Source organism: Lynx canadensis, chromosome B4 (assembly GCF_007474595.2).
Source record: "Lynx canadensis isolate LIC74 chromosome B4, mLynCan4.pri.v2, whole genome shotgun sequence".
Lineage (NCBI taxonomy): Eukaryota > Metazoa > Chordata > Mammalia > Carnivora > Felidae > Lynx > Lynx canadensis.
This window is the reverse complement of record NC_044309.1, coordinates 82,183,200-82,203,171: the sequence shown is the minus strand read 5'-3', so window position 1 is coordinate 82,203,171 and position 19,972 is coordinate 82,183,200. Positions and strand designations below refer to the sequence as shown.

The window sequence follows — 19,972 nt, the reverse complement described above, 5'->3', positions numbered from 1 at the left end:
TGGCCGTCGCCGTGCCCGACCGGCCGGCAGGGGGCGCTGCGCCGGCCGGGGCCGGCCCAGGCGGCGGGAGGCGGCGGCCGCGGCGGCGGGAGGCGGCGGGAGGCGGGCGGAGGAGGAGGCGGAGGAGGCGGGAGCTGAGCTGAGCGGGGCGGGCGGCGGCGGCGGGGCCCGAGCCCGAGAAGATGGCGGTGCGGAAGAAGGACGGCGGGCCCAACGTGAAGTACTACGAGGCCGCGGACACCGTGACCCAGTTCGACAACGTGCGGCTCTGGCTCGGCAAGAACTACAAGAAGGTACGCGGGCAGGGCCGCGCGGGGGCCGGGGGCGGGACAAAGGGACCGAGGCCCCGCAGCTCCCCCCGGATCCTGCCCACCCTCGGGCGGCCCGCGGCCCCTCCCCCGCGGCCTCCGGAGCAGCCCCAGCGCGCCCGCCCGCGCCCCGCGCCCCTCCCCCCAGCCTCTTTTGCCGCCCCCCCCCCCCCCCCCCCCCGCAGCCTGGGATTCCAGCCCCCGCCCTCCCTGCTGCGCCCTCTGCCCCTTGTTTTTCTCCACTGCCCCGGCGGGTCCCGGTGCCAGCCGCCCACCCTCTCCTGGGCCAGAGCCTTCCCGGCTTTTCCGGGAGAGGCAGCCGAGGGTGGACGGGGTGTCTGATGTCCCCCCCCCTCCTACACACACACACGCCCCAGCGTGCCCGCCACGGTGCCCGCCAGAGCTCCCCACGGAGCCAGGTACCGGTAGGCTGAGGCCTCCCTAGTGCTTTGTGTATATTCGGAGAGATGATGAAAGCAGGACGGTAAACAGCCACAGAGTAGGCCCTTGGCTGCTCATCAGCCCTAAGAAGCACCCCCCGCCCACCTGTCTCTACCGCTTGTCCCCCACTTTCATCCAAGGGGCAAGGAAACCTCTTGGGAGGCAGGGGTATAGCAGTTCCTGGGCAGCGACCTCTTAAACCATTCCTCAGCTTCACAATGAAGTCACCGGGCCACCTGGCCTTGCACTGCCTTTGGTTTGGGGTTCAGAAGCTAGGACAGCTTTATATCTCTGGCCCCCCGGCTCGGAACTGGAGATAATAAGGTAGTGAACAAAGGGTTCAAAAAGCCTTACCTGACTTTTCTGTCAAACCTCTTCCTGGTGGTGTCTTTGTCTTTAGGCCTCGTTTAAAGGAGCATCTATACATAGGGTTTTTCTGTGGAGATAGTCTGCCTCTTCCTTTTCACTATTCCCAGTTAGAGGTTCTGTTTCTGGTTTTCCTTCAGCTCCTCAGTTCTTCCTGCCCAGCTTTGCAGCCTGTCAGAAGTGTGATGGGTTGTTTAGGAGAACGCGCCTCTGATCCTGCTTATGGCCCTATCTCAGAGGTCTCTCTGAGTGTCAGAATCCTGACAAACAGCTGCTGGGTCTGTGGCTTTTGCCTGTACCCCAGCATGAGGCTCTGGTTCCCCAGCCTCTTCCTTTGACCTTTTTGGAAGGGAGATCAGTCTAGGGGCTTAGTCTCTGGCCCTGGGGGGATTGACAGCCTGTGAGCTTTCAAATTCAGCTTTCAAGTTCTTAGCTCTTTGTCAGTTACCTTTTCCTTCAAGGCTCTCTTTACATCTCCCACTGAGAAGAGCACTTTTCTCTCTGATTAGGGTTGAGGAAACAGGGGTCAGAAGGTAAAGAGAAAGTTAGCCTGTTGGCTCAGATTTAAATTAGAACAGAAGGCTAGGATACTAGGTAGCATAATATGGAAATGTGTAAGAAGGCCCAGGGTTGCTTGTCTCGGATACAGTTTCCCCCGAAAGGATAGATGTTTTCTTGCTCTTTCTCACCAGGCTGGGTCTTAGTAGCTGGTCCTTGCCATCTAGGAGAGCCTACGAAGACTTTTGTGCCCAGTTCCTTGTAGAAGCAGAATGCACAAACTCAGCTCTCAGTCTGTTTGCCTTGCCTCACTTCCTTGCACCTTTCGTATTAAGCTGCGTTCTAGGGGGGAGTCTTCGCCTTCCACAGAGTTACCCCAAGAAATACACTGTTGTCTTGCTTAGAGCCTCAAAGGTGTTGCTTCCATTGCCTGATCTTAAGGAACCTTCAGAATTTTACCACCTTCAGTGTTGTTAACTAGAAATCAGGGTCCTTCAACTCCAATTTCAGGGTGTAGCTGAGAAAGAATAGGAAGTCTCCGTGGCCTCCAATGCTGGCAGGTTGGGCTGGGGGCAGCAGAATGTCAACTTCTGGTGAGGGGCTTAGAAGGCTTCCCTTCTGCCATTTTCTTTATAGAAACTAGACATGTGGAGGAAGAAGAGCCTATTTTTTCTACCCCAGATGTTTCTAGAGCTCCCTGGGAAGAAATAAGGGAGATAATGGACAATTCATCTGGAGTCTCCTTTTCTTACCTTTCCCTCTGTCTTCTTAGTATATACAAGCTGAACCACCCACCAACAAGTCCTTGTCTAGCCTGGTTGTACAGCTGCTACAGTTTCAGGAAGAAGTTTTTGGCAAACATGTCAGCAATGCACCACTCACTAAACTGCCGGTGAGTGCGAATGCATGGGGAATCCTCCAAACTGGAGAGGGAGTTGTGGGGGTTTTGTAAGTTTTATACTTTTTGAGATTTGAGTAATTTCCTATCATCCCTATCCCTGGTCAGGGCATTACTGGCTTGCCCTAGTCCCCAGTTTACCGCTCTCTTTGTCTTAGTGATACTTTGTGCAACAAGGCACGCCTGGGTGGCTCAGTCGTTGGAGCGTGTGGGGGTTGTAACTTTAAGCCCCACGTTGGGTGTAGAGATTACTTAAAAATAAAGTCTTGATATTTATGTATGTATGTATGTAGGCTCCACGCCTAGCATGGAGCCCAACACAGGGGTTGAACTCATGACCCTGAGATCAAGACCTGAGCTGAGATCAGGAGTCGGACACTTCACCGACTGAGCCACACAGGCACCCCTAAAAATAAAATCTTAAAAAACAAATACTTTGTGCAGTAGGTTATCTCAGCGTGTCTGAGCTCATACGTGAAACTCTCGTGGCATGGTTAATGTTGACTTATTTTTGAGAGAGAGAGCGCAAGCTGAGGAGGGGCAGAGAGAGAGAGAGAGAGAGAGAGAGAGAGGGAGACACAGAATCCGAAGCAGGCTCCAGGCTCCGAGCTGTCAGCATAGAGCCCGACGTCGGGGCTGAAACTCACAAACTGTGAGATCCTGACCTGAGCTGATGTCGGGACGCTTAACCGACTGAGCCACCCAGGTGCCCCCTCTTATGGCATGGTTAAAAGGGATTTGGATGAGATTTGGATTTGCACAGGCTTGTGTTCAAATCCTGGCTCTGCCACTTGGTGCTCTGTGATCTTGGGCAAGTCATTTAAACCTTTTGAGTATCTAGCCCTTCATCTCTAGATGGGATTAATATCTCTACCTTGTAGGGGTTCTGTAATGGGTGATGAGGTAACCAGTAAGTACGTGGCACAAGGTGGGGCTTTGTGAATACTGGTTTCTTTCTCCCCCTTCTTCCAGGCCACAAGATACGGTGGCATAAGGGTTAAAGAAGTCCAGCTTGGAGAGAGAGATTAGTTTTGCATGGGATTTTGTGAAAGGATTGTTAATAAGAGAATCTAGGATGTAACTCTCACATACTTTTTTCCTATTTCAATTTTGTAGATCAAATGTTTCCTAGATTTCAAAGCAGGAGGCTCCCTGTGCCACATACTTGCAGCTGCCTACAAATTCAAGAGTGACCAGGGATGGTGAGATGCCTTCTTCTCTGTGCTTCTTACATTTAGAGGGACTCCCCCTTTATGATTTCCTGGGGTCTTTCTGGGATGGGAGAACGTAGGTAGACCTTCTTGCGAGTCTCTTACTTTGCTAGGTCAGTAGGTGTGACTTGCTAGGTCAGAAAAATGGCTGAGAATCAGAGCCAAAATAGTGTCTAAGAGCAAGTGAGTATGTATGTGTATGTGTGTGTGTGCATCAATGTGTGTGTTGTAGAGGAAAGGGGATTCTTAGGTTGGCATCTCAAGCTTTTCTTTGTCCTTTTGGACTAAGTACAAATGATTCATGGAGTCGAGCTTAGTGAACCCCAGATCCCAGGCCATTTTGGCAACTGTTGTGAGCAAAACTGCTTTCTGATTTCCCATGCTGAAAAGTCATATACCCTAACCTCATCCTCAGACCTGATCTATAACACTCACTATAAGTTATTGCCTCTTTTCAAGGCGGCGTTACGATTTCCAGAATCCATCACGCATGGACCGCAACGTGGAAATGTTCATGACCATTGAGAAATCCTTGGTGCAGGTAATAGTCAAGAACCTCCCTTGTCCATCTCCTTTCCCTCAGTGAAAATCCAAATCACGCCTTTCCCATGATCCCATCCCATCTCTTTCTTCTCCCCACAGAATAACTGCCTGTCTCGACCTAACATTTTTCTGTGCCCAGAAATTGAACCCAAACTGCTAGGGAAATTAAAGGACATTATCAAGAGACACCAGGTGAGTGGGTGGGTCAGGTGAGCTTTGGAAACTCCATGACTGTCTTCCTGATCGTTTCAATACAATAAGCAGCCCTCAGGTGACATGTTTTCTACTGCAGAGGTGCCTCTGCCTACTTGGGAAAAGACTAGGCTTAAAGCCTTGAGCTGCTTTTTCTCTGTTTGCTTCTCCCACCTCCCAGTCTTGACAGGTTTAGATCACTGTTCCTAGCGGCTGCATTGGCCTGGGGGTACGGAAAGCCAGAGATTGCCTGATTTCAGAGGAATGAAACCTTTACTCTGGAACTCTATAATAACAAGCAGATATCACTGCTGGGGACATATAGTCAACTTTACATTTCCCATGTGTAGATTATCTGTTCAGAGGATTATCTGCAGCAACTTTTAGTTCTTTGCTTTTCTTCGTTATTAGCACAATCCCAGCCATTTCCCTCTGCCTCTCAGCTGTTGTGTGCTTTAAAAAGGCAAGCCAACTTTAATACCATTTTGAGCAGAATATGATTAGGAAGGAAGGTCTGTGGTTAAATCTTATTTTGGTTTATTTATACCCATGAGTAATTCGGAGGGCACCATATTTACCTACTTTTCCTTGTGCCGTGCAGGGAACAGTCACTGAGGATAAGAGCAATGCCTCCCATGTTGTGTATCCCGTCCCAGGGAACCTGGAAGAAGGTGAGACCTGGGTTTTCTTGGCCACTGCAGTGAATGGCTTAGACTAGCAGTGGGGGCACTGCTCAGCCCCCGCACAGTGCCTTGGCACCTCCTCTTTCCTTTCAACTCTGAGCCCTCCTACTGCCTTATATCCCTGTTTCCAGGTCCCTGGCTGCAACACAAATTGTGTACTGTTATTTTCTGTATACCCCTTTAGCTTACATCTCTCCTTGTTCTGTTTTTACCCCCAGAGGAATGGGTACGACCAGTCATGAAGAGGGATAAGCAGGTTCTTCTGCACTGGGGCTACTACCCTGACAGGTGAGGACAGGGTCTTAGGGCAGGTTTAAGTAGGAGAGCCAGACTGAGAAGCCCTAGAACATCTAGCAAAGCAAGCAGGCTCTCTTTTGGGGTTATTTTTAGGTCTGTTAATTTGTTCTTCTATCTATTATGAGAATTTTGTCTTGGGAGAGGTTTGGACTTATTAAATGAGGCTTAGGCTAAAAAGATTGGGGCTTTATGTGTGAAACGGCTCTTCCAGTATAATTTATGATAAGTAAATGTTAGAAACAATCTAAATGTCTAACAATGGGAAAATGTTTCAGCAATTTGTTTATCTACTCAGTGGACTATGATGCAGCCATTGAACTGATAGAAATAACATGGGTAATTTGTGGATAAATATTAAATGCTAAAAAGTAGGATTGTAAAATAACACTAGTGACATTGCAGTTATGTAAAAACAAAATGGTACAGAAAAAGTTTACTGGGAAAAATATATACTGAACAGTTGTGTTAAAGGGACTCCTTTCTTTTTTTATTTCTGAAATTGTTTTTATTATTTTATAATGAAAATAATCCCAATATCAATTGGAAAAATAATCATACCAAAAAATAACCTAACAACCCAATACTTTTTTTGCAAATGAGAAAGGTAAAAGATTGGCACTTTACTTTTCCACAACTCCATCCCATTGATCTGACTTCACCAATTTCCTATGGCAGTTACGACACTTGGATCCCAGCCAGTGAAATTGAAGCATCTGTGGAAGATGCTCCAACTCCTGAGAAACCTAGGAAGGTGAGCATTTCTTGTCCCCTAAAGTATCCCAAAAAGTATCCCAGAGAGTGCTTGGCTGGCTCAGTTGGTAGACTGTGTGACTCTTGATCTCGGGATTCTAAGTTCAAGCCCCATGTTAGGTGTAGAGACTACTTAAAAATAAATTCTTAAAAAAAAAAAAAGTGGTTCATACCAGGACCAGACCACCATTTGGAGATGAAGCACAGGCTCCTGTACCTTTCAGCTTTTCTGTTCGGGGTCCCCAGACAGAGCTGTGGCTTTCAGGCTTCTTTCCAGCACAGTCTGTCTTTGTACTTCAGGTTCATGCAAAGTGGATTCTGGACACAGACACTTTCAATGAATGGATGAATGAGGAAGACTACGAGGTGAATGATGACAAAAGCCCTGTCTCCCGCCGAAAGAAGATTTCAGCCAAGACACTGACAGATGAGGTTAAAATTCCTCTTCTTTTTACCCTGATCCCTTAATCTTGGAATAAGTCTTCAGTGGGGCTTATTGGCTGACATTTGCTCCAATTCTGCAACCTGCAGGTGAACAGCCCAGATTCGGACCGACGGGACAAGAAAGGGGGGAACTATAAGAAGAGGAAGCGCTCTCCCTCTCCTTCACCAACCCCAGAAGCTAAGAAGAAAAATGCTAAGAAAGGGTATGCCATCCCCTACCCTGCCCGCACCTTCACCATTCTCTCCACACCATGTTGAAGGAAGAGAGGACAGATTCCTTCCCATAACCATCTGGCCCTGACCTGGGTAGGCCATATATCCTGTCCATGTCCTGAGAGGGACAATGAGGTCTTCTTTAGCTGCCTGGTTGTTATTCTGGTTGCAGCCACTAGTAGACTCAAAGAGAGCTAAATCTTCAAGTGCAAAGCCTTTGTACTTCCCAGTACTCTATAGTGATGGGTTTCTGGGTATGCTCAGTTCCATCTTTGGGATTCTCTCTTGCTTTGCTCCCTTTGAACCTCAACTTCCAGGGACTCTGTCCAAAGATGACTGGATTCTCTTTCACTCCCTTCCCTTCCCAGTCCCTCAACACCTTACACCAAGTCAAAGCGTGGCCACAGAGAGGAGGAGCAAGAAGACCTAACAAAGGACATGGATGAGCCTTCACCAGTCCCCAATGTAGAGGAGGTGACATTGCCTAAAACAGGTATGGGCCACAACAAACCTCTGGGACCCACCTTTGGAGAGGGCTGATTTCCCAGGCCCAGCTCCAGGTCTTAAGGAACTCTCCCTTCAGTTTAGCTGGTTATTAAAATTATTTTCATCACCATGGACAGTCCTCTGACATCATATCCATATCTGAGTTGTGGACTGTGCTTTACGCCTGACAGTAGTTGTCTCCAAACTGTTTTTGATCATGTACCCCCACCAGTAAAGTATTCAAGTATAAATTGTACATGTCTACTGTTATTCCATTACTTTAGAAACACTATTAAATACATGGAAACATTACCTAAAAATGGGAAAATGTAAAAGATAAGATTAAAAAACAAATGTAAAGAGAAGTTCTACTATTCTTTGCCTGTATTCCAGTGGACCATGTTTTGTATCCTATGTGAGAACCCCACCTTGGAGATCATTGCTCTGTGGTGCTAAAGAGTTGTACAGTTGTAAATGTGGAATATGATCTGTATTCCATAGACAAGCTCAAATAATATCCAGGAGTGTATTTCAGGGGTGGGGGTGGGGGTACTGAGAGAGAGGAGTTCTGGCTTCCACCCCCTCGTCAATCACAGCAGCTCTCTTCTGTATTCATGTTTTTTCCTGAGCTATTGGGTATGGATTCAGTTAAGGCAAGTCCTCTGCTTTAAAAAATGTTGAAGATCCTACCATTCCTCTACAGAGTGATTTGGTCAGACTCTGTCCATTAAGAATTTACAGACACATAGATGGAGATAAGGAGACCTGTCAAAGACAGAAATGATTTATGCACGTCCATAGAGTAAAAGATGCTTCCTTATAGGTAAACAGTTAAGTGAATTTTGGGTGGGGGAAGGAGGGAAAATGGTGGGTGAGATTCAAGCCCTACAATGACTGTGCCTGGAGGCAGTTACTGTTTTTTGGGATTAGATGGACAGAAGTATTTGGAGAAAGCGAGATCTCTAAGACTTGTTAAAGGTGGAGAGGTAAGGGCTTGATTTGGGCAGAACCTGTCTGGTAAAATGACTCTCTTTCCTGGCAGTAAACACTAAGAAGGATTCCGAGTCAGCCCCAGTCAAAGGAGGCACCATGACTGACCTGGGTAAGGAGAGGGGGCGCAGCTGTCACCTTCCCCTAGCCTGCTGCGGCTTTTCAGAAAGTAGGATTCTCCTGCCCCACAGGAGACTCCAACCTTCTATTTTACTGCCTCTCTCTTTCAGATGAACAGGAGGATGAAAGCATGGAGACCACGGGCAAGGTGCAGCCAGTTTAGAGAAGCCTTCTTTACCTCTCTATGGGATTCTGATTTGTGCTTATAAAGTTCCTGATACTCAGAACTTTCCATCGCCCCAAGTTTTCCCACCTTAGACTAGTTCTAGCTATTGTTCAAAACTCAAAACTCTGACCCTTTCCAAGTTCTGGGCCTATATTCTTCATTCGCATACCCATCCTCAGTGCCCACGTTCCTGGGGTGTGGGAGAAGCAGAGGGTCGCCAGGGGCAAAATGGGAATGCTGTGTGGCTAGCAGCCTCTGTACTTGTAGGATGAGGATGAAAACAGTACGGGGAACAAGGGAGAGCAGACGAAGAACCCGGACCTGCATGAGGACAATGTGACTGAACAGACCCACCACATCATTATTCCCAGCTATGCTGCCTGGTTTGACTATAATAGGTATTTTTTCTCCATCTTCTCATGCCTCCCTATTTCCTTGCCTTCTCTTCCTGTCTCCAAATAAGTTATTTCTTCATTAGCCAGACAGACTGGGGTATATTTCAGTTTTAGGGGAGCTCCTGGTCTCTTTGAGTCTTACAGCCCTGTGGGAAGTTCTCCTCAAGGAACGAAGAACTGTGTTCTCCCTCCCTCCCTTCTAGTTTTTACCTCTCTTTGGGGCTCTCATCTCCACCAGTGTCTTCTTAATCGATTCCGTTTTCTCTTACAGTGTTCATGCCATTGAGCGGAGGGCTCTCCCTGAGTTCTTTAACGGCAAGAACAAGTCCAAGACTCCAGAAATGTAAGGGCATCTCAGCTCATGATTCTCTTTCTCCCTCCTGTCCCTGATCAGCTTTCCTGATCTAGCACCATCCAGTTTGGCAAATATTTCTTGGGCTTCTTCTATGAGCCAGGCACTATGGTACTCTTACAAAGACACGATCTCCGCCCACAGGAAGCCCTAGCCCAGCACTGTGGCCTCAGTAGCATGCTCTCTGGGATTTGCCTGGGGGCAGTATTAAGCATGGTTTTCTGTACAAAAGGGGTACCTGCTCTGATGCCTCCATTTCTTTCAACAGAATACAGAGCCTTCCAATCCATAGTTACTAAGATGTCTAAAATTCAAATACTGGGGCTCCTGGGTGGCTCAGTCGGTTGGGCGTCTGACTTCGGCTCAGGTCATGATCTCGTGGTTCACGGGTTCAGGCCCCACATCGGGCTCTGTGCTGACGGCTCAGAGTCTGGAGTCTGCTTTGTGGATTCTGCCTCCCTCTCTCTCTGCCCCTGCCCAGCTCATACTCTGTCTCTCTCTCTCTCTCAAAAATAAATAAAACATTTCAATAAAATTAAATAAATAAATAAATAATAAAATGCAAATAGCATAAATAATAGCTTTGACTAAAATGTAAGTGACTATTACCAGGCTGGTCTCGAAGAGTAGGTTTTATTAGAAAAACAAGAGGAAGAGCTCTGAAGTTCCAAGCCTTTGAATTAAGGGATGGAGAGGGCTCTCTGGAGAGTGTTATGTAAAGTGCAGGCTTGGGGCTTGGAAGTCTCTATCTTCTTCAAGGTGTTGCCTCAGGCTAAACCTGTTTGGCTTTGGATGAGTCTTGACAATCTTCTATGGTTAGAGGTGCTCCAGGAGAAATACCACGATGAGAAGGGTGAGAAAGCTTTGATCCCCCTAAGAACTGAACGAGCCTGCTTCTCAGATGTTCCTTAGCTTCCCCTCTTTGGGGCCATCTTGCCTTCCCACTGTGTTTCTTTCTCTGTAGCCTGTGGTTCTCTCGTCTTCCCGGGGAAAGCAGTATAGGACGAAGCCTTGCTTTCTCCAAAGGAAAAGGCAGTGGTGACCCAGTCACAGGAGTTCAACATAGTCTGTAGGCAGGGTTGGATTTAGAACTGTTCTACACTTTGCGGTCTTGATGTAAGATAGTAAATAGTGATAATTGCCTGTATCTATTGAAAGTTTATCTCCCAGACACTATCCTATGTGTCTTACATGCATTGACTAATCTTCACATTACCTTTAGAGGTAGGTCCTATTATCCTCTCCAGTTAACTGATTAGGAAACTGAGGTACAAAGAGGTTAAGTCACTTGATTAAGATCACACAGCCAGTAAGTAGAAAAACCAGGATCTGAATCCTTTATACTGGTTCATGTTCTCAAACTTTATGGCACACCACATAATAGCTACCATTTACTGAACTCCTGAAATGTGCCAGGCACTGTACTAGATGTCTGTAGACGTTTCTATTCTTCAGCAGATATTCCACTTTACAGATTAGGAGACTGAGGTTCAAAAAACTTAAGTAACTTGCCCAAGGCCAGGTAGAACTGGGATTTGAACTTAGATCTTTCCACCTTCAAAACATATATTATTTTTTATTCTTTTATTTTATTTTATTTTATTTTTTTAGTGAGCTCTACACCCAATGTGGGGCTTGAGCTCATGACCCCAAGATCAAGAGTCACAGGCTCTATCAACAGCCAGATAGAGCCTGTGACTCTTGATCCCTGGATTGTGAGTTCAATTGAGTGTAGAGCTTAATTAAAAAACAAAAACATATATTCTTTATACCACATCATGTTGACTAGTTGGAGGCATGGATAGACCTCCCCTTAACACCTGTCTTTGGAAATAAAGGCACCTTTCTTCTGTTTTTATTACTTGTTCAAAGGCTGGATAAAACTCCCCTAACTACAGCCAAGGAGATAATTCATTTCGCTAAAAACCCCCCATCAAGGAAAACGTAGCAGTGTTTGAAGCCCTCGCATCTAGTAAACCCTCAGTGTTTGCCGAGGCAAATGATCTGCTCTTTCCTCTTTGTCGCACAGGAGGGATCGTCAGCCCTTTTATCACTTTTCCTACCCTTCAGTCCTCAATGGACTTATTTTTTCTTCCTCTTGTTCATCTTTCTGTCTCTCTCCGAAGCTACCTGGCTTATCGAAATTTCATGATTGACACTTACCGGCTGAACCCCCAAGAGTATCTTACCTCCACTGCCTGCCGCAGGAACCTGGCGGGTGACGTCTGTGCCATCATGAGGTGGGTCTGCAGCTGAGGGGAAGGGGGTACATAAGGATGTCTGCCCACAGATGTCTCTTGGCAGAAGGGGGGCTGCCAGCAAGGAGCGTAGGGGAATAAGAAGAAAAAAAAAAACAAAAAACACCTCTAGAGAAAGGCAGAGTTCATATTCAGGGCACGTGTGACTTGAGGGAATGGCAGTGGCATTCTCTGGCATGTGGGAAAAAGGAGAAGGAGTACGTCTGTAGTTGAAGGATCCTGCTTCGATTTTACTGGCTATCCAGGAGAAGAGGTCTAGTAGGTGAGTGGTTATGGAGAGAGGTCCCCGCTGGATATGTAGGTAGACCTGGGGGTCACTGGCATTTAGGGTGTGGGAGGAGATGGGATCTCCCAGGGAGCAGAATGAGCAGAGAAGAGGGCTGAGGAGAGGGAGTGTTATGCCCCACTTCTGCCCCTTTCTGGCTGTCCCATGTGACCCTGTCTCCACCTCTCTCCTCCCAGGGTCCATGCCTTCCTAGAACAGTGGGGTCTTATTAACTACCAGGTGGATGCTGAGAGTCGACCAACCCCGATGGGGCCTCCGCCCACCTCTCACTTCCATGTCTTAGCAGACACGCCGTCAGGGCTGGTGCCTCTGCAGCCCAAGACACCGCAGGTAGGGTGAGGGGCTGTGGGGCAGGGTCGGGTTGGGAAAAACTGGGCTTCTTTGGACTTTTCTTTTTCTGGTTTTTTAGGGTAATGGTTCAGGAGTGTTTTGAGGCTTCTTCCTTTTCCATGGGATGCAAAGGGCCACAGGAATCAGCCCGTGTGTTTAGCACCCTCTCTCAGCCTCTGTACCTAAGACTGTGAGGACTTGCTGAGGGAGAAGAGATGCTCCTTGTTCTTAAGGAGCAGACAGGCCAGGGTAGGGCACGGAAGAGATAGAGAAAGATGGCTGAAAATGAAGTTGCATGAAATTTTTTAACTTTGTCATGTTTCCAACATTTTTTTTCCGTTTTTGCCTCATAATTATGATCACTTCCATTTTTTTCCACTTCCATTTCATACATTACAAAAATTAAGAGAAGACAGAATATGTGGCTTGCCCAAGATCACAGAGTACCAAATCTAGGATTAGAACCTAAATTGTCCAGCTCCTAAGGGAACCTGTAAAGATATTTGTGAATATAAATGGGTATCATGCCAACTACAGATCTAATTAATCATTAAGGGAACATGGAACAGTGGCATGAGTGCCCCCAGAGCTTGCGGGCCGCCCAGCATTTGGTCTTGAGGCCTCCAGGGCCTTGGCCTGGTCATTTCCTGCCCAGCTTCCATGACGCCAAGCTCTGTCTCCCAGGGCCGCCAGGTTGATGCTGATACCAAGGCTGGGCGAAAGGGCAAAGAGCTGGATGACCTGGTGCCAGAGACGGCTAAGGGCAAGCCAGAGCTGGTAGGTGGGGTGTAGACCCCGCTGGGCTTCTTATTTGCCCCTTTATTGGGGGGCCCCTGCTCGGGGAAGAAGAGACATGAGAGCAGAGGAGCTACAGCAGTGAGGGAGGAAGTCCCACTCAGGGGTGTCCCTGGCTTTGGGAAGGAAACTCCTTCTGTCTGTTTTCTCTCTCTGTCTGCCCCTAGCTCCTGCGGTCACTTGTACTCACCTCTTTCTTTTCCCTCCACAAATAGCAGACCTCTGCTTCCCAGCAAATGCTCAACTTCCCTGACAAAGGCAAAGAGAAACCAACAGACATGCAGAACTTCGGGCTGCGCACAGACATGTACACAAAGAAGAATGTCCCCTCCAAGGTATGGGGGTGTGGGCCGACTTCAGGGGTGGAGCACCTTCACTCTCTGGAAGTCATGGCCTCCTCTCTCTGACCTGCGTGTTTCTCCTGCAGAGTAAAGCTGCAGCCAGTGCCACTCGAGAGTGGACGGAACAGGAGACCCTGCTACTCTTAGAGGTAATTTGGGCAAGGAAAGGAGAGTTCTATGAAAACAGAAGTGGCCAGGGTGCCAGCTGCACCTGTGAGTGCAGAGAGCGTGATCTTGTCCCCAGTGTGTCTCCTCCCCGCTGCCTGCTGCACCTGCCCCAGGGAACAGCTCCAGGCCAGGCATTTGGGCCATTTCATTAACTCCATATCCTTTCTTAGTGCTACTTGGAGATTCCCCTGGGACCCAGCAGACTCCACAAACACCACAACACAGAGATCTTTGAAGCCCGCTACCCTTAGTAGGATGGGGGGAGTTGACCTTCAAGGAAAGTGGCTAAGTAAGGAAGTTGTGTCTCCACCACTACCACCAGGCACTGGAAATGTACAAAGATGACTGGAACAAAGTGTCAGAACACGTGGGAAGCCGCACGCAGGATGAGTGCATCTTGCATTTTCTTCGTCTTCCCATTGAAGACCCGTACCTGGAGGACTCAGAGGCCTCCCTGGGCCCCCTGGCCTACCAGCCTATCCCCTTCAGTCAGTCAGGCAACCCTGTTATGAGCACTGTTGCCTTCCTGGCCTCTGTCGTCGATCCTCGAGTCGCCTCTGCTGCTGCGAAGTCGGCCCTAGGTAATGTGGAGGGGTCCTGGCCTCTTTGGTTTGAAGGGCTGGTTACTCAGACCTTGAAAGCCCCTCCAGTTTGGCTGCCTTGCTGGCGTTGTCTGCTGCTGGCGTCAGCTCAGGCACCTGTCTAGCTCCGTGCTGGTCTAGATGAAGAGATGGGTTTGTGAGGCCGCTTTCATAGGGACAGTTAGAACTGCCTGCCTGCCCCCGCCCCAGCCTTGTCCTCTCTGGATCTTGCAGAAGAGTTCTCCAAAATGAAGGAAGAAGTACCCACAGCCTTGGTGGAGGCCCACGTTCGGAAAGTGGAGGAAGCCGCCAAAGTGACAGGCAAGGCGGACCCAGCCTTCGGTCTGGAAAGCAGTGGTATCGCCGGAACCACCTCTGATGAGCCTGAGCGGATCGGTAAGACCTAGAAAGTTCCCAGAGTTCTCCCCTGTCACGAAGACCCAGAGCCACCTCATATCCTTGTGCTGTCCCTGCTTCGAGTTGTCGAATGGGGACAATTGGCAGGGTTTTTATTTTCCCCAGGACTCCATCTTAGGGACTGTGGCTCCCTGCCAGTCCTGTCACTAAGATTTTGGGTAGGAGAGGGGGCTTTTGGAAAAGTGTCCCAGAGACGGTCTCTGTATCAGACATTTCCCATTTCCTCTTCCCACGGGCCTAGAGGAGAGCGGGACTGATGAGGCACGGGCAGAGGGCCAGGCCACAGAGGAGAAGAAGGAGCCCAAGGTATAGTGTCAATGAGCTGGGCTGGGAGGGTGGAGGTGCTGGGGTGGCCCGGTGGGGAAGGGGGTGCTGGGCTTAGGTGGGGCTGTTGTCTGGAGTCCAGGTACCTCCAAAGTGTGGGGTGAAAATTCATTTCCCAGTCTGGACCCTTTATGTGAGTAGCAGCTACCCTGATATTGTCTACTTTTCTTTCACTGGGACTTCAGGAGCCCCGAGAAGGAGTTGGGGCTGTCGAGGAAGAAGCGAAAGAGAAAACCAGCGAGGTTCCCAAGAAGGATGAAGAGAAAGGGAAACAAGGTGACAGCGAGAAGGAGTCAGAGAAGAGCGATGGGGACCCAATAGGTGAGCTTCCCAGCATGGTGGTTGGGGGTCCAGGAAGGAAAAGTGGGGCTGTAGGGCTGACCCCACCTTTTTTCTGACGCAGTCGACCCCGACAAGGAGAAGGAACCAAAGGAGGGGCAGGAAGAGGTGCTGAAGGAAGTGGTGGAGTCAGAGGGGGAGAGGAAGACGAAAGTGGAGCGGGACATCGGCGAGGGCAATCTCTCCACTGCCGCTGCTGCTGCCCTGGCTGCCGCCGCTGTGAAGGCCAAGGTGAGGGCCAGAGACCCAGAAGACCCCCAGGGACGGAGCTGCCCCCTCTCTGATCTCCCTTCATCTGGAGGAAATCTTTCTGTGCTCCTCACTTCCATGATCCTGGTCTGTTTTCTTCTCATTTTGATCCTGAGAGGGAGAGTTGGTCATCTCTTTTCTAAGCTTCTTGAAGCCTTTTAGCATTAGGCCTGTTTTTACCCTCTAATTATTTGATTTTGTCTTATCCTTTGCTACTCACTCTCTTTTTTTTTTCTTTCATATTCTTTTAAGAATATGAATGCTTTGCTACTCTGTGGGTTGTGACCACAGCAAGTTCTTTCTTAAAACCTGCCAGCCTCCACCTTGCCACGCTCTCCCTGGCATGTCTCCTGCGGGGCCCTCCCACTCATGTGCTGCCCTCCCTGCCTTCCCTAGCACCTGGCCGCCGTGGAGGAGAGGAAGATCAAATCGCTGGTGGCCCTGCTGGTGGAGACCCAGATGAAAAAGTTGGAGATCAAACTCCGGCACTTTGAAGAGTTGGAGACGATCATGGACCGGGAGCGAGAGGCAGTGAGTAGCATCCCCTGCTGGCCAGTGGAACCTGGGGCCACACCTTGCCTCTGAGCTATACCTTGGTTTAGGATGGGGGTGAGCAACAGTGCGGAAAGCCTGAGAGTAACAGGGCTTCACAGCAGAGGAGCAGGAGGAGTTAACTCCAGGCAGTTAAGGACAAGTGACCCACAAGTGAAGCTTGGAGCCTGAGGTCCCATAGAATGTGAGAGTCTTAAGCAGGCTTAAGTGTGGAGCCTGACTCGGGGCTTGTTCCCTGGGCACTGGGATCATGACCTGAGCTGAAATCAAGAGTGGGACACCCAGCCAACTGAGTTGCCCAGCCCAGGCACCCCCTGGTTTTTTTGTTTTTTAAATTTAGTTATTTATTTATTGGGAGCAAGAAAGAGAGAGCAAGACACAAGCAGGGAAGGGACAGAGGGAAAGGGAGAGAGAATTTTAAGCAGGCTCCATGCCCAGCTCTAACCCCATTGCAGAGCTCATGACCTGAGCCAAAATCAAGAGTTGGACGCTTAACCATCTAGTTATTTTTTTGATTGCCTCATTTCCAGGTCCTCGACCAGTGTTTTACCCATTGTAGAGTGTGAATATCGTTGAGTGAGTGAGCAGGTTTAAGGGATGATGACAGGGAGGGGGCTTCAGATCCAGGAGGTAAACTTGGAAGGGGGATGGGATGGACAATGTATTAAACCATTTTTTAAAAAATTTTATTTATTTTGAGAGAGAGAGAGAGAGAGAGAGAGCGCATACAGACAGGGGAAGGGCAGAGAGAAGCAGAGACAGAATCCCAAGCAGGCTCTGCACCATCAGCGCAGAACCTGATGTGGGGTTTGAACTCACAAATGTGAGATCATCACCTGAGCTGAGATCAAGAGTCGGACGCTTAACCAACTGTGCCAGTCAGGCACCCCAAACCATTTTGTTTTTGAGACCATATAAAAAGAAATAGAAAACAGGGATCCTAACCTCAGAGAACCTGCAGTTTAATTGGAGATATCCAATATTCAATACAGAGGCATCAAAAAGTGAATGCTTAAATTATCTGACAAATTCAAATTAAAAGATTCTAAATCACGTATATAAGTCCTGAGATATAACAAAATAAAGGCAAAGCTCAGAGGCTAATGAGTTGATCTGGGATGGCTTCCTAAAAATGGTGAGTGTTTTAGCCAATTTTGGGGGAAGAAAACGCAAGTTGACAAGAGGAATTGGAAGCGTTTTCCAAATGAACATAATGTCAGATTCAAAGCTTCGAAGCTGAAATGAGTAAGGGTCCCCACTAGATTAACTCCACTGCAGTGAGAAGCCATGTGGGCAGCCAGAAGACATGGTCATGGGAATTCTTAAGGGGAGGACAGGGGAGGGCAGGGCAAGCCCAAGCACAAGATTTACATGTGATGTGGGGAACTGTCCTTAACTGCCAGAATGAGAGGCTGGATTTGTCAGAAGACAAAGCAGGGGGCAAGGTGTTTGCCTTTGTGATCTTGTGAACGTGGGTAACGGTACTCAATTGGCACTGGCAGCTGGAGTATCAGAGGCAGCAGCTCCTGGCCGACAGACAAGCCTTCCACATGGAGCAGCTGAAGTACGCAGAGATGAGGGCCCGGCAGCAGCACTTCCAGCAAATGCACCAACAGCAGCAGCAGCCACCACCAGCCCTGCCCCCAGGCTCCCAGCCTATCCCACCTGCGGGCACTGCTGGGCCACCCGCAGTTCACAGCTTGGCCATGGCTCCGGCCTCTGTGGCCCCTGCTCCTGCTGGCAGCGGGGCCCCTCCTGGAAGCATGGGCCCCTCTGAACAGATTGGGCCCGCAGGGTCAACGGCAGGGCCGCAGCAGCAGCAGCCAGCTGGAGCCCCCCAGCCTGGGGCGGTTCCGCCAGGGGTACCCCCCCCTGGACCCCATGGTAAGTTCTGGGTTCTGGAACCCTTGCTGACTAGAGGGCTCCCTCAAAAGAGATCTGTGACAGGACTGGAAATTTCTGCAGATGGGTTCTCTCTCACCTCTGTTATATCCTTGAGACAACAGCAATCCTGCCCCAGACCCAGAGCTTTGGAATTTTATTCCAGGGATTTATCACTTATTCTCGTATCAGGAAAAGTGGTGCTGAGGAGTGGCTAGGTTATCCTTGCTGGGACAGTGAGTTGGTAAGGGAGGTTTTATGCCTCTAACCTCCTTGGTCTCTCCTCTGTGTTTCCAGGCCCCTCACCGTTCCCCAACCAACAAACTCCTCCCTCAATGATGCCAGGGGCAGTGCCAGGCAGCGGGCACCCAGGCGTGGCGGGTAATGCTCCTTTGGGTTTGCCTTTTGGCATGCCGCCTCCTCCTCCTCCTCCCGCTCCATCCATCATCCCATTTGGTAGTCTAGCTGACTCCATCAGTATTAACCTGCCCCCTCCTCCTAACCTGCATGGGCATCACCACCATCTCCCGTTTGCCCCGGGCACTCTTCCCCCACCTAACCTGCCTGTGTCCATGGCGAACCCTCTACATCCTAACCTGCCGGCGACCACCACCATGCCATCTTCCTTGCCTCTCGGGCCGGGGCTCGGATCCGCCGCAGCCCAGAGCCCTGCCATTGTGGCAGCTGTTCAGGGCAACCTCCTGCCCAGTGCCAGCCCACTGCCAGGTGAGAAGGGTCCTGGAGGGGAGAAGGGTGAGGGAGAGGGGTTACATGGAGGGATGGGGGGCAGGTAGGGGGAAGGGCTTAGGCACGAGAACTCCACAATCCTTTTTGAACGCTCTGGTAAATTAGAATACAGGGGGAAGGGCCTCTCTGGCTGTCCTCCACCAGTCCCCACCCTGGCAGCTGCCACCTCTGGGATGACGTTGGGGCCTTTCACTGGTGGGTCACGGAGGAGTCCTAAGGCACAGCATCTCAGTTGTAAACTTGAAAAACAGCTACCTGTTTGCATGATGATTGGCATCCCCTTTGCTTGTTCCCATCACGTTCGAATGCCCCATTTAGAGAGTTTCCTTGGGGGCAGGAAGATTTGGGGTATTTCAGTTTTCCCAGTATGAGGTGGGAGAGGGTGTTGGGAAATGAAGTTGTACATTGTGGGTACCTCAGTCACCTACCCACCCATTGCATGCCATGCCCAGTTCTGTTTGTCTGTGGTGGCCTGGGTCTGGATCCCTCTCCTGCTCACCCTAGCTGATTCGTCTTCCTTTTCTCCACAGACCCAGGTACCCCCCTGCCTCCAGACCCCACGGCCCCAAGCCCAGGCACAGTCACCCCTGTGCCACCTCCACAGTGAGGAGCCAGCCAGACATCTCTCTCCCTCACCCCCTATGGAGATCAAGGTTCCAGGAACAGCCCTCTCCCCACCACTGGGACCCTTCCCCAGCCTGGAGAGTTCATCACTACGTAAGGAAAGCTCCTCCTGCCCCTCCAAAGCCCCCGCCATGCCTGTCAGGGGCATGCATTTTTATATTGGATTATTCAAGGACTTCTGTTTAAAAGATGTTTCTAATTTCTGGGAGAGAGGATAGGATGGGGATGCTGCCCTTGAAGAAAGGGCTGGGGAAAAGTGTTTCTACAAGGTTCTAATTAACCACTTCTACGGGTGCACCCCCCTCAAAGCTACTGCATTTTTTATGGATAAAACAAAATTAAGCCCTTTAAAGGAAGTAGAGATAAAAAAGCCACATTGCAGCTTCCTCCACCCACTCAAAACAAAACAAAACAAACAAAAAAAACCACCCCACCCAACTTTTACATTTTTTGGAGGAGGGAGGTGACAGGAAAGGGGGATTTAAGGTTCTGGGAGAGCTCTGGGGATAGAATAGGGTGCAGAATCTGTCTCTTCCAGCCCCCCCGTTAGTGACCGAATCAATTCCCCACCCCCCTCAGCCGCCCCATCCCCAGTTTATTCCTACTAATCTCTCCTGCTGCTTCCTCAGTGTTGCTGTTCTAGGCCACCCCAGCTCAGCCAATGACCCCTTTCCCTCTGAATGTCAGTTTTGTGTTTTTAAAAGTCACCTGCGTAGTTGATGTCAGC

General features: G+C 49.5%; 1 protein-coding gene across 5 annotated transcripts; it reads left to right on the top strand.

Moving 5' to 3' along the window:
- The first annotated feature begins 143 nt into the window (after window positions 1-143).
- SMARCC2 (SWI/SNF related, matrix associated, actin dependent regulator of chromatin subfamily c member 2) lies at window positions 144-19,965 on the top strand. Of its 5 annotated transcripts, none has more exons than XM_030322889.1 (29): window positions 144-293; window positions 2,386-2,505; window positions 3,628-3,713; window positions 4,182-4,263; window positions 4,365-4,457; window positions 5,059-5,128; window positions 5,359-5,428; window positions 6,113-6,188; window positions 6,488-6,619; window positions 6,719-6,834; window positions 7,213-7,337; window positions 8,373-8,432; window positions 8,551-8,588; window positions 8,874-9,004; window positions 9,273-9,344; window positions 11,480-11,593; window positions 12,074-12,227; window positions 12,912-13,004; window positions 13,241-13,357; window positions 13,450-13,512; window positions 13,854-14,112; window positions 14,347-14,508; window positions 14,771-14,835; window positions 15,039-15,174; window positions 15,257-15,423; window positions 15,838-15,972; window positions 17,496-17,877; window positions 18,172-18,600; window positions 19,152-19,965. In XM_030322889.1, exons 1-29 carry the CDS (start codon window positions 183-185, stop codon window positions 19,226-19,228), a joined length of 3,735 nt encoding a protein of 1,244 aa, XP_030178749.1. In that variant the 5' UTR covers window positions 144-182; the 3' UTR covers window positions 19,229-19,965. The 5 variants fall into 5 exon arrangements, with proteins under 5 accessions (XP_030178749.1, XP_030178748.1, XP_030178753.1 ...); XM_030322888.1 differs by having other exon boundaries at window positions 13,238-13,357; XM_030322893.1 differs by having other exon boundaries at window positions 145-293; window positions 13,238-13,357; window positions 18,172-18,255.
- The last annotated feature ends 7 nt before the right edge of the window (window positions 19,966-19,972 follow it).